General features: G+C 45.9%; 1 protein-coding gene across 2 annotated transcripts in view; it reads right to left on the reverse strand.

The window, feature by feature from the left end:
- BEND2 (BEN domain containing 2) overlaps positions 1 to 12,830 on the reverse strand; it is a 60,940-nt gene extending 48,110 nt beyond the window's left edge. The window contains exon 1 of one of the 2 annotated variants that reach the window (XM_006273382.4): positions 12,488 to 12,830. In XM_006273382.4, coding sequence (XP_006273444.2) covers positions 12,488 to 12,815 — 328 coding nt within the window. In that variant the 5' untranslated portion in view covers positions 12,816 to 12,830. Of the gene's footprint in view, positions 1 to 8,850; positions 9,018 to 12,487 lie in introns of those variants that run through there. The other variant, XM_019495124.2, reaches the window with a different exon arrangement.
- Between the last annotated feature and the right edge of the window lie 754 nt (positions 12,831 to 13,584).

A 13,584-nucleotide genomic window follows, 5' to 3' on the forward strand; every position in this document is an offset into this window, starting at 1 on the left:
GCTGCAGCAGGGTGCGCTGGCCACAGGGCAGTTGAGGGGCCGCTTTTCCCCATGCTCAGCACCAGTTTGTAACCCGCCCCTGCAGTCAACCTGGGCCCCGTGTCAGCTCTGGGCTCACTTGTTGGAGCTGCGCCGTGGCGGCAGCAGCTATGGCCCCCCCAGTTTCCACGCCAGGCAGTGTTTGCTGCTGCCTGCTTGGAGCTCACATGCTGGGCAGCCCAAAGGCGGCAGTGGCAAACACTGCCTGGCACGGCAAGCGTGGGGTCCACAGCTGCTGCTGCCACAGTGCAGCCCCAAGGGGTGAGCCTGGAGCTGGCAAGGGGCCCAGGCTGGCAGCGGCGGTGGGTTACAAGCTGGTGCTGAGCACGGGGAAAAGCGGCCTTCCCCTGCCCCATGGCCAGCACCCCACACTGTAGCCTCTTGCAGCCCACGTGAGGCTGCTTGTGCCTGCTCAGGCAAGTCCTGCGTGGACTACGAGCAGCTGCAGCAGGGAGTGCTGGCCACAGGGCAGGGCAGGGGATGCTTTTCCCCCACACTCACTACCAGCTCGTTCCCTGCTGGGGAGCAGGAGGTCAGGGCTGCATGCTGCCCCCTGCCTGTACTGCAGGCCTAGGGGGCACTGGGAGCGAGTGGGTGCATGGGGCCTACGCCGGTGTCCTGGGGCCAGCGCTGGGGGGGCCCAGAGCAGGGCGGCAGGAGTACAGGGTCCTGGCCAGCAGGGGCTGTATTGAGCCAAGCCAGCTCCCCCTCTCCCTGCTGGTGCAGCCTAGCCTGGCTCCACAGACCCCTGCCAGCCTGAGCCCCACTCTGGGCCCCACTGGTGCTGGCCCTGAGACATTGGTCCCAAGACATCAGGACATTGGTCCCAAGATGGTGACCAGGGGGGCGGGGCACCTGTCAAGGGGCGGGGATACCCATGCGGTCCTTGACAGCTTGCCAAAACTGGAAAAACGTCCCTCTGCCCGAAACAATTCCCCACCCCTGCTCTACAGACAAATGGTACAGTGCTATCTAACTGGCCACTGCTCAGCCAAAAGCTACTGCAAATTAGGCAGTGGCGATGAGGATGAGTTAACATCAGACTCTGCCCCTGCTGCTTTGTGCCCCAGAGAGAAGCAGCAGCTATCTTTGGTAGTCATCAGAGCACTCTCTCTCTATGCTTCTATTCCAGAAAAGTAAAATGGGCTACCCCAAATCTGAAGAATTGATTTCTGGAGAGAAGGTGCATGTGGTATGCAAGTAAATATAATTGTACTCATTAAATATTGTAGGTGTCCACTGTGAGACACAATATCCCAACTTTGCAGAGAAAATAAAGTTTATATAGGTGGCTTCCTTAAGTATTGTAGTCACACATTCTTATAGAAAAATGTTACCCTTATTCAATCAAACTTTTTCATGATTTAAAAACTGCTCTACCAAAGAATATTTCTGGTATTTACCCGAAGAAACATCAAAAAGTTTTTCCTTCAAAATATTTTGGGCTTTTTTTAATGCTAATTTACATGAGGGACACACAGCACTCTCTAATAGCAGGCCCACTACAGACAAATACTATGCAAGGTGCTCCATACAAAACAGGCAATGAATATGCAATATACGTGGTATTTCTTAAGTAGAAACTGAAAATTATGCCAGGCTTTTCCTTCCATTTATATTGATGTCAATATAAGACTAGAATGAAGCCACCAAATCAAACCAAGATCTAAATCCAGATTTCTGGAAGAAAGGAGATCACAAATCTTAGTAACTAACTGAACACACACACACACACACACACACACACACACACACACACACACACTCCCTCCCCCAGCAAATATTCAGGTTTGCTTTTCCAAAATAAAAAAAAAAAAAATCATAATTAAGAAAAACAGTCTCAGGTGTGGGGATGTACCTTCTCCAAGAGAAAATAATTTCCCTTTTTCCTTCCCAAACACAGAAGAGTTCAGGTTTTACTGAACAGCAAATTAAATATTACAGTTAAAATTAATAAAGAGAGTACATTTTACCTTTAGTTCTTTAACGGCATATCTAGTCATTTCAATTAATAAGCAGGCTAACAACTTCCTTTCTAGAAACTCAACATTTAACTTGCTTGTATCTAAATTAGCACGTCATGTGTTATACTGTTCTGAATTTCTGGTATTACTGTATTATTTATTTAATTTTAATAAATCATGCATGTTCATTTTGGAGGTGCTTCAGCATTTTAGTTAGTAGGTTTGGAAGAGCTCTAGTGATTTTGCAAGGCACCATCAGGTAGAATCTCTCTGGGAGAGTTAAAAGCATTTAACAATGCAGTTTTGTCCACTTTGTAATAATTTATTACAGATCAAGCTGTTCAACATTATGTCTACCTACATCAGTAGAATGCCTCAGAATCATTTCTTAAATTGTAATCACATCTTAAGCTAGAGCTTCTATCTGACAAGATCAAAATTACTGCTTTCAGAATTACTACTCTCCGAAGTGACAATTCAAAGCAAACTCCTTCGCCTAGTTTCTACAACATAAATTGCTTGGAGGGGTTGGAAGGTTTGTAACCACAAGAAATTACATTAAGAAAAACCTAAACTGAAAAAAGGAAGATTACTCCACTTTAAAAAAAAAAAAAAAAAAGCTTTGCACTTACTTAAATTCAGTGTAAACAATGATCATTTACTAAAGGAACAGCCTACACTAAGCCTTTCTCGCCATTAGGTTCCTTCCTTTGGGTCTCAGAGGGCTTCATACTTCTAATAGCTGCTTTGAAACTGGCACATAGATCCTAATCAGCCCAAGGCTGCTTTAGAAGCCTTGAAATTGATCCTATGCTATTTTCCCAATTGTGCAATTAGAGTAAAATTAGAAGTAGATCTTGGGCCTAGAGAGTGTCTATGCAGTTAAGTAGTTTGTACACTCAGGGTGGCTACAAACATTCAGGGGCCTGCTCTAAAATCATGGTGCTTTACATAATGCACAGTGATTTAGAGCCCCCTCCCCAGACATTTGCCTGGGGGGGGGGGGGGGGGGTGTAGAGACTGCCTGGACCTGCCCTCCCTTCCCCACCAAGCTCCAGGGTTGTCAGAAGGGGTAGAAGGGAAAGGGGAAGTAGCAACATGAAGCTGCCAGCCACTTTTAATGGCCAGAGCTGGGGCTGGGGGGGAACAAAGCACCCTCACTTCACGGGCCTGGCCTGGCTTCACCCAATGTTCCAGCTGGGGGAGGAGGGGCACTGAGGCAAGGGGGCTACATTCCACTTCACACTCAGCTCTAGCCATTCAAAGGAGCAGTAGCTCAAAGCCCCTACCCCTCCTGCTGACAGACGCACCTCTGTGCAAAAAATTAACCCTGGAGGGAACACAAATTCCCAACGGCACTCTGTTTTAGAGTGCCTTAATCTAATACCTCATTTGACCAGGGTTAATTTTTCACATGATAGGTCATTTTAAAAGCTCTCTGCAGCTATGCACATGTGTTAAGTCATGCCTGTAGGGTGTTTTCAGGGGCTTGGCTGCACAAAAAATGTAATTTGGGTAAGCACTCTTAATCAACATGCAGAAAACCAGTATTTGTTACAATGTAAAACAGTCAGAGAGTCAGGACCATCATCCAGTTAGGAAGTTAAATTATATGCATAAATGGTATGTGCAGGAAATGCAAGACTTTAATTCAGACTTTGCCTAATTTTAAGTTGCCTATGAAATTGTAATTCAGCTGCCTTGTGTATATGGATTGTGAGAGTCTTTAATTACATTATCATCCTTTTTTCCTCACAACAGTCCCTGCCTGTGCAGAAGATGCACAAGATAGAACCGCCCAGGGAATATTTCTGGGGTTGCAATAGATGAAAGCATGGTCAGTTGAACACTCCACCTTTGATGCAGAAGTGAAAAGGTGCGTAGGGCTACTTTATGGAATTGCAGAAAGGCAAGGTGGTTTTATAATTGAGGCAGTTGAATGATACCAGGTATTGAATTCTATACCTGTCCCTGTCACAGAAGTCCTGTGTGTGATAGGCCAAGTCACCAATGCATTTTTTTTTCAGAGAGCCATTATACATTTATTACTTTCATAGATTTCATAGATTTTAGGGTCGGAAGGGACCTTTTAGATCAGAGTCTGACCCCCTGCCCTGGACAGGGTGCTGGGGTCAGATGACCCCAGCATGGTGCTTGTCCAATCTCCTCTTAAATACCTCCAAAGGGGACAGCACCACCTCCCTTGGAAGCATATTCCATATTTTGGCAACCCTCACCGTAAGGAATTTTTTTCCTGATGTCCAATCTAAATTTGCTCTCCTTTAGTTTGTGGCCATTGTTTCTAGTTGCCCCGATGGGTGCCCTGGTAAGTATCATACCCCTTATTTCCTGCTGTCCCCCCCGATGAGTTTGGAGACAGCCACAAGATCACCTCTCAGCCTTCTCTTGCGGAGGCTGAAGAGATTCAGGTCCCTTAATTGGTCCTCGTAGGGTTTTTCCTGTAGGCCTTTAACCAGAGAGGTCGTCTGAACCCTTTCCAGGTTATCTACATCCCTCCTGAAGTGTGGTACCCAAAACTGGACGCAGTACTCCAGCTGTGGCCTGACCAAAGCCACATAGAGGGGAAGTATCACCTCCCTAGACCTGTTTGTGATGCACCTACTTATGCAAGGAAGAGTGCAGTTAGCTTTACTTATTACTTCATCACGTTGGCGACTCATGTTAATTTTGGAGTTGACTACGGCTCCGAGATCCCTTTCTGCAGTTGTGCTACTTTTCTAAGCATTCATCTTGATACACCAAAGCTCCGATGTGAAGAAGTCCTGAGCACTATGATTCACAACTAAGTCAGCAGGAATTATGGACGGAACAGTGCTATAAGAAATTTTTTTTAAATTGAAAAAATAAAACCTCTGAAAAATCAGATCCTATGCATCTCAAAGTGGGTGCCTACAATTGGTGGACATTTGTGACACGTGGGTGGACACTTATGCCTTAGACTCTTTGTCTCAGTTCCTTATCAATAAAATGGAAATAACTCCATATTTCATAGGAGCATTGTAGTAAGTTCATTAGCATTTGTAAAGCACTTACTTAGCTATTAGTAAATTAGTGCAACCTAAAAGAATTAGAAGAACTTTTTGTATTCAGAGCAAAAATTTGCCTGAAATATTTTGTTTGCAACTAATTAAGATATAAAAGCCACATACTGAATAAAAATATTAAGCAGCTATGTATTAATAATAATAATAATAAGGAATTACATACACTAGATCCAGACTTTTTATATCTGAGAAGTGTACCATATTAAGGGTATGTTGTGAACTACCAGTTTCATAGCGGAGCACTAGTAGAACAGCAAAACTGGCTATTTAAGGGGGATATTTGTCTATTTGAGGGGTAGGCAACCCCCAGCACAGGTGTGACACTCAAAGACATTTTGCTTGGCACGCATGCCTCTGGGTGGATGGCAGGGAAGAGGCCGGGGCTGTATGGCTACAATAAGGATCAGGCCCTTTGTGCCTCCCCTGCCATCTGCCCCTGGCACACCAACATCTTACAAGTTAAAGTTGTGGGTGTTTTTGGCACTCTGCCCAAACATTGCTGACCTCTGGTCTATTCTGCCTTGAGTTTGTATTGCCATAATGTCTAGGAGCCCCACAGCCCAGAGCACCGAACAGTCAGCCAACAGAAATACTCTACTAAAATAGATGTTTCTTTTGCACACATTTGACACGCAAGTAAATTTTAACGGTGGAGCCTGTAGTGAAACTAAAGGAAAAGCAGTGACCAGCACTCAGGCCCTCTTTCTGTAGGCAACAAGACTACACTTTCTAAACATGCTGGCTTAATCTAACTGATTTCTTAAGTATGTTGTAGTAAGGGCATTGAACAACATCCTGTTTTCACTCCATTAGGGAAGACTATAGTCAGTGATGCCAGACATATGATTGTTGCCACACTGGAACAGCAAATTTGACCTCTTGTACTTCAACGCAAAAACATGTAATTCACAACAATCCCAGTGGCAGATCACACGAGACTATAGGCAAGTGGCACTCATTCTCAGAGGTGAAGGGAGGGAAGTATTGGCAGGTGACAGAGCTGAGCTGAGAGACATAGTCAGCTGTGTTACTCTGAAGTCGAGTGGAAGGTAGGGCAGATTTGCACCTTATACACTAACCATGCCCGACTCTTGACTCCCAAAACAAGTGCTCTACTCCCATCTTAGTGATGGCCTGAGATCTCATAGTAGCCAGAGGAAACACTATAAGGACACATCGAAGGCAGACCTCAAGACAACAGATACTGACATCAAGTGTTGGAGGGAGCTGGCTGACAAACTCAACCAAGCAACAGCCCATTTCGAGATAAAGAGTCTTGCCCTCAAAGCAGAGAAGTGAGGGTGGAGGAAGGAAAAGGAGAGGAAGCCCAGTCTGCAGTTTACTCTCCCATCCTGTAACTGCTGTGGATGGACCCATGGCTCAAGAACTGGATTCTTAAAGTCACCTCAAGATCCATCATTGAGCTGTGGCAGAAATCACTCTCAAATCAAGGGACTGCCCACCGTACTGTGTATGTGCATATACATACATATATACATCTCACAAGCTTTTGTTAGTTGAAGCATCTGATGAATTGAGCTTCAGCTCTCAGAAGTTTCTGATACATCTATATCCATATCCATTTTTGCTAGCCTCTAACCACGAGTCTCAACCAGGGTGCCACGAGCTACCACCCAATGTTAGCCCTGTTAGATTCACAAACATGCTTCACACAATTAAACCCAAAGATCTCAAGCAGAAATCCACAGCTGGGGTCTGAGCTCTTGGCAACAGTTCTCATTAATTTTTCTGTAGTCAAAAAAGAGTGAAAACAAAAGGTTCTCATTTTCCAAGGGTGGGCTTGTGAGTCTACCAACGGGGGCCCCAAGTCCATGGGGGCAGGGAGGTACTTGTGTCTACTCAGAGGGACCTTGTGTCTCAAAAGGTTTGAGAACCACGGGTCTATAGGGTGCAAATCTCTGCACCCCAGGAGGACCAGACACCTACATGGACCTTTCTGTGAGGCTTAAGTGTATGCGTGTTTGTGTGTACACTCACCTTTCCCTGAGGCTTGAGAGTGTGTCAAGTTTGGGGGGGTGGGGGGGGTGTTCACTCACCTTTCCCTGAGGCTTGAGTGTGTGTCAAGTGATGTACAAGGTTCCTTGGGTGAATCTGATATCTTTTATTAGACCAACCCAAATGGTTGGAGAATAGTTATTAAGCAAGCTTTCGGGTTCAAAAACCCTTCGTCAGGCTAAGAAGTATCAGCAGTTGGTGTGTGCTCTTCCTGGATGGAATGAAAAGTCAAGAAGCCAGAGGCTGGGCTGGTATGCATACAAGACAGGTAGTCAGTGAAAATGTAGATTGAGGAGTCAATGGGTGAGAGACAGGCGGGGGGGGGGGGAAGGAGGGCAGAGAGAGAGAAGGGGGATGAAAGTGGAGAGATACCTGGGGAGTCAGATGTCAGGCAGGTTATAATGTGTCATAAATCCAATGTCTATATTCAGTCCATGATTTTTAGTACCCACGAGGTTGATGACGTGGAGTTCATAGGCTCGTCTCTGGGAAGTGTTTTGTAAGTTTCCTTTGAGGATCAGGACTGAGAGATTGGAGAGAGAGTGGTTTTCTTATGAGAAATGTGCCCCCACCAGTAATTGGGTATTTCTGACTTTGATAGATTTCCGGTGTGCGTTCATTCTGGTGCGGTTGTTGTTTGGTCTGTCCTACGTATTTTCCATCAGGGCATTTGGTGCATTGGATGAGCTATATTACATTTCTGGAGGTGCAGCTGTAAGATCCAGGAATGCTGATGGCTCTGTTGTGGGGTGACAAGCCTATGAACTCCACTTCATCAACCTCCTGGATACTAAAAATCATGGACTAAATACAGACATTGGATTTATGACACATTATAACCTGCCTGACATCTGACTCCCCAGGTATCTCTCCACTTTCATCCCCCTTCTCTCTCTCTGCCCTCCTCCCCCCCCCCGCCTGTCTCTCACCCATTGACTCCTCAATCTACATTTTCACTGACTACCTGTCTTGTATGCATACCAGCCCAGCCTCTGGCTTCTTGACTTTTCATTCCATCCAGGAGGAGCACACACCAACTGCTGATACTTCTTAGCCTGATGAAGGGTTTTTGAACCCGAAAGCTTGCTTAATAACTATTCTCCAACCATTTGGGTTGGTCTAATAAAAGATATCAAATTCACCCAAGGAACCTTGTCTGCCTATGTCCTTAGACAAACACGGCTACAACCTGCACCCCTGTCAAGTGGTGTGTGTGTACATGTGCCTTTCCCTGAGGCTTCAGTGTGTCAAGGGGGGTGGGGGGAGGGGTGCATGTGTGTACAAGTCCAGTGCCTTTCCCTGAGGCTTGAGAGTGCATGTCAAGATGCCATATGCCCAGGCACTAGCTCTCTGTTGCCCCCTGCAGAGGAGCATCAATCAACTCAGAAAAGGGGGGCACTGCAGGTGTCTGGTGCCTTGCTCCCCCAACCCCGCCCCCTCAGCAAGCCTACCCACAACGCGGGGGGAGGGGCACCACCCGCCAACCCCCTCAACCGCCGCGCGGGAGGAGGGGCGACGCTCTGCCCTCGCGTCCCCTCCCCCCCCCCGCCCCTCTCGCTCAGCCCATGACGCCACAATGACGGGCGGGCGCGCCAGCCAATGACAGCGGCCAGGTAGGCCAGAGCCGGCCAATGGGAGAAGAGGCGGTGGGCGTGGCTTGGGCGACGGGTGTTTAGGGGGTCGGGCCGTTGCGAACGATGGGGGAGCGTTTCCCGCGTGCGTGCCTCTCTCCACCGCCCCTCCCCCACTTAGGGCTCCCCCCTTACCCTCCGCGGACATGGCGGCGCAGGCGGGCTCGGTCTGGGGCGGGCCGGGGCCGGGGCCGGGGCCGGGGCCGGGGCCGGGCGGCGGCGGCGTAGACAGGTGGGGCCGGAATGTGGCGTTGGAAACGGAAGCGGCTTCGCCGACGTGTGCAACAAACTGTTTTGAGCCCGCGCGGCTGCGCAGTGCGGCCGGGGGCGCGTCCGGCAAACGGGAGCCCGGCGCGCGGGGGCGGTGCCTCCTCCGCCCCGCCGCCCCCTCCCCCCCCCCCCCCGCCCGTGGCCCGCGCGGGCAGCGGCGCGCCCTACCGGAGCCGCGGAGGGGGCTCGAAGACGATGCCGTCCCTCCCCTCCATTGAGGCTAGAAGGGCTCAAGCTCCAGAGTCCTGTCTGAATCGGGCCTTTTGTAGCCCTCCACCTCCCCAATCTTGTCCCCTCTAAAGATGGGGGAAAGGCCCAGCTTTCTCGTAATGGTTGAGCTGCCTTTGCAACATCCAGCAGCTTTTTCCTCAGCCTGAAGAAGGGGGCTTGTGCCTACAAGCTCGCAAAGAACAAGTTTGCCAACTATTTAGTTGGTCTAGTAAAAGAGATCTCCATGTACATGAATGTGCTACCTGACTCTCACCCGTGGACTCCTCCATGTACATTGTTGCTGGCTGGCTTTCTTGCATGCATACAGGCTTGTCAACCCTCCCTGATGGGTGGGGAGTCTACTGGAATTGGTGCCCATCTCTCGGTTACTCTTGAAAGCAATCTAGGAGAGTGATATTTATTGTGAAGGGTTGAACAGTACAATTCATGACATTACGTCATGTTCAGGGGAAAAAACATCTCCTGGAATAGCTTTGGTCAGAGTCCGCCACCCTGAATACCAGCTTCTGGCTTCTTGACTATTCACTCCATGCAGGAAGAGCACACGCGCCAACTGCAGATTCTTCCTTAGCCTGACGAAGGGTATTTATACCCAAAAGCTTGCGAAGAAGTTTTTGAGTTGCTCAAATAAAAGTTTTTCCCAACCGGTGTGCCGCAGAATTTTGCCATGGTAATGAGCTATAATGAGCTACTATAGTTCTGAGGATGGGGAATGCCTCAACAGGAGTGCTGTGGAAAAATGTTATTAATGTAAGTGTGCCTTGGGCTGGAAAGGGTTGGGAAACACTATACTAAAAGATAAAAGACTTACCCAAAGAACTGTGCCTATGTCCTTACACCAACACAGCCACAAACTATACCTCTAATTACTGCTCATTTAGTTTAGTACTTCCTTAATGAAGTACTAACTGAATGCGCAGTGAGTGGAGTTCCTGTACAGTAGCGCCAGCACATGGTTATTTAGTGACACTTAACTGCATTGGCCGAATAACCAGGGATCCTGGTTTTCTCTGATTAAAAAAAAAACACACACCCATTTTTCGGATTCAAAATAGTAATCCAAAAACTGTATTTTTCCAGGATTAAAATGAAACGCCCATATATAGATGTGTATAGTGTGGTTCATTTTAATCAAGGAAAAAAATGTGGATTCAGGGTTACTTTTTTAAATCCAAAAATTGGGGATTTTTTTTTAAATCAGAGAAAACCAGGATCCCTGCTAATAATGCTATGCAGTAGGCTATTAGCTCAGTTTTTGCTGTTACAAGCTACTGCTCAGTCATATTAGGCTAATGCGCAGTAAGTGTCTCGTAGATGTGCCCACATTTACCCAAAGAACTGTGTCTGCCTGTGTCCTTAGACCAACACGGCTACAACCAACACCTTCAGAATACCCAATCCTTGATCGTGGTAGGCCACCGCCTTGAGTTCTGTAGGTCTCGGCAGGAAATGCTCCCAAATATCAAACGAGCTGTGTGTCGTAACACAGGGGTCCTGAGTTGGGCAACACAAAAGCAGACGGTTTGAATATGCTTCCTGGTCATCTAAATGCCTAATTGTACTCTGACAATAGAGCTGAATGGCGTTCTCACTTACGCAGTGCTTTCACTTGCTTTCTAAATGCTGAAACATTGTATAAGAAGAAGAAACCCGCTGAAAAAGCCTATGCCACTCTTTTGCTGAGGGAAATGCTCTTTTATATAGGTGGTGTACCTGGTTATATATTCGTGTTTCTTTGGTTCATTTTCAGATGATACTCCTATGCTAATTATTTTATTTTTATACTTGCATCAGTTTCTGTCCTAAGGATTTAACACGTATCAGGAAGATGTCCTCTAGGGGTAGCAGACTTAGAAAAGCATGCCATGCGTTAACCTATCTCTGAGCACTTTGAAGGCTATAAAAGCTTTCTGTGTTTCAGATCTGTTTCTGTCTGCAACCTACCATTAGTAAGATTCAGTCTGGAAAATCAAAATGGCCTTGTAGTGCTCAATTACTTGAGGATAAGAATCCTATGAAATACCTCCTTAGTGTTTTTTTCCTGTAAATCTCCCAGAAATCAGTGCTGTCACCTTTACTTCAAAACCACTTTGGGAGAGGTTGAAGGAGTAGTTAAACTTTCCATTATCCCTTACTGATCATCAGTAATAGCGTCTAAAGTCTTTTCTCACTTGGAAATCAATCAGCTGCTTTTATTAGACTGGCATTCTCAAGTGCCAATTTTGAATCTTAAAAGCACAGTAAACCAATATCGTTAGATTATTTTTTTGCCACAATGCTTCTAGTAGCTTCTTATTGATCCTTATTTAACACACAGTGCTGGAAGAACATTGAATAAAACCTGTACCTTCCACTTCCTTTCTCTTAAGATTACTCTGATACCAGACTGTATAGTGTACTACTAACTTTGGTATCAGTACAGTGTACTATTGCAGTATACCTCAGTTGTATTCTTATTGGATCAGTACATAATTCATTTCATTGCATAACTTTAGCCCTAGTTTGTTGCCTGTTGTTTACACAGTAACACTGCAATAGCCTGTTGGTCAACACAAAGTGCGTAGTATCTTTTAGCCTTACTGTCCACTTGGAAATTCCATTATATTCTGCTTATCTGTGCCAGAAACAGGAAAGAGAAAGTAGCTGTCAAAAGACTGCTATTAAAAGCCTTGAAAATGATGTGAACTAGTTTTTGGGCTGCTAATACTACAGCACAGATAGCACTAGGAACACTGCTCCTTAAGTGCACATAACTGTCAGTGCTGGGGTATTAACAACCATGAAATTACTAGCTCTCCTCAGTTCACGACTGCCAAGCCTTGAACATGAGAAGAGTTAGTTTCAGGGCGGCTGCCCTAAATGTATTATCATTGACAATGCTATGTACTGAATGATCATTTTTTTCCGTTAATTTTTTGATAAACACATCTTGCTTATAAACATAGTCCTTTTTCTGTCTGCAGGCTTTGTATTTAAACAGAGTATACACTGAATTGACATTTTGCTCCCACCCTTTCCTTCAAAGAATAATTACTTGTCAGACATTTAGTGTATATATAATTATAAACATTTAGTGTACATATAAAATATTAAAAATGTCACTTCACTAAGCTGTGTTTTAAAACAAATCTCTGGCGTTAGTTTGGAAATAATGTAGACATCTGGTTATGGCATCATCTCATCTACATAGGATATCTTCTTCAAATAAGATAATTGCCTACAATAATGTTTAGCAAGCTGCAGAGGAAAAAAAGTAGTAGCCTATCCCTACCTTCAGGGTGTCTTGCCTGAGGTAGGGTGGGCCTTCTTTCCACAGCAGCTCTCAGCAAAATTCTCCTTCCTTCACTTCCAGCTGACTGCTGAATTAGTGTTTTGTGGTGTAGGAGTCTCAGTTGCATGGGCTTCTCTGCTTTCTTACTAGATAGACAAGAAGTTTCAGTGAGATTAATTTCTGTAACCACTTCCCCTTGTCCTCCCTCCCACCCCAGGCTATTGAAATGGTCTGAGAACTGGGGAGGAGAGAATTTAGCTGGGTTGTAGGGAGCTGGGCTTGCTTTGGGGAAATCAGTCATGAACCCAGCAATAACTTGTTCTTCCATCTCCTGAGGCAGGTTGTATGGGGCGAGGGGCACAGAATCTATGTGGAACTGAAACAGAAGAAGAGGGAGGCAGAAACCAAATGGGGAAGTGGAGAGTGTCTTAAGACATGGTCTGACAGCTAAGACTTTAAAAGCAAAGTGGAATAGGGAGACTGCTGGATAGGAAAAATGTCTACAGGATTAATATGGGAGGTCAGAGTGTTGGGAGATGGATTAAGGAGGCTGTTATGAATATGAGTAGAGTTGGGAGGCAGGGAGATGAATGTTGTTAAAATCAGAGAAGCAAGTGAAGAGAGAAACCTGGAGAGAGGGAAAAGATTCATTTGAGTTTTGGATTGCGGTGTAAAATCTTTGGGCAATAAATGGATTTTAAATCTGGAAATGGCCATGTGGTCTGACCTGCCCTATTGCACATACAAGAATATCTGCAAACCTACGATTTCTGCCTGGCTGGCTTGCTTGCTTTTTTTAAGTGACCAACTAGAATAATGTGGAGCTGATAAAATGTGTTCACAAGGAAAACCAGGAGGGAGGTGTGAAGGAAAAGATCTTAGTGGACAGAGGCAGGTGGGAATTTGCTGGGGCCTTGTGATAGAGGGTTTGAGAGGTAGTTACTGCTCTTTAAAGGGGTGGGGTCAATGCTACATAAAGACTGAGGGGGAAAATGTTAATAACATTCTGGAGTGTATTAATAGGAGTGCTATCTAAAAGTCACAGGAGCTGATTATTATAATGTATTCATCAAGGACAAGGCCCCACCTGGACTAAT

Source organism: Alligator mississippiensis, chromosome 1 (assembly GCF_030867095.1).
Source record: "Alligator mississippiensis isolate rAllMis1 chromosome 1, rAllMis1, whole genome shotgun sequence".
Classification (NCBI taxonomy): domain Eukaryota; kingdom Metazoa; phylum Chordata; order Crocodylia; family Alligatoridae; genus Alligator; species Alligator mississippiensis.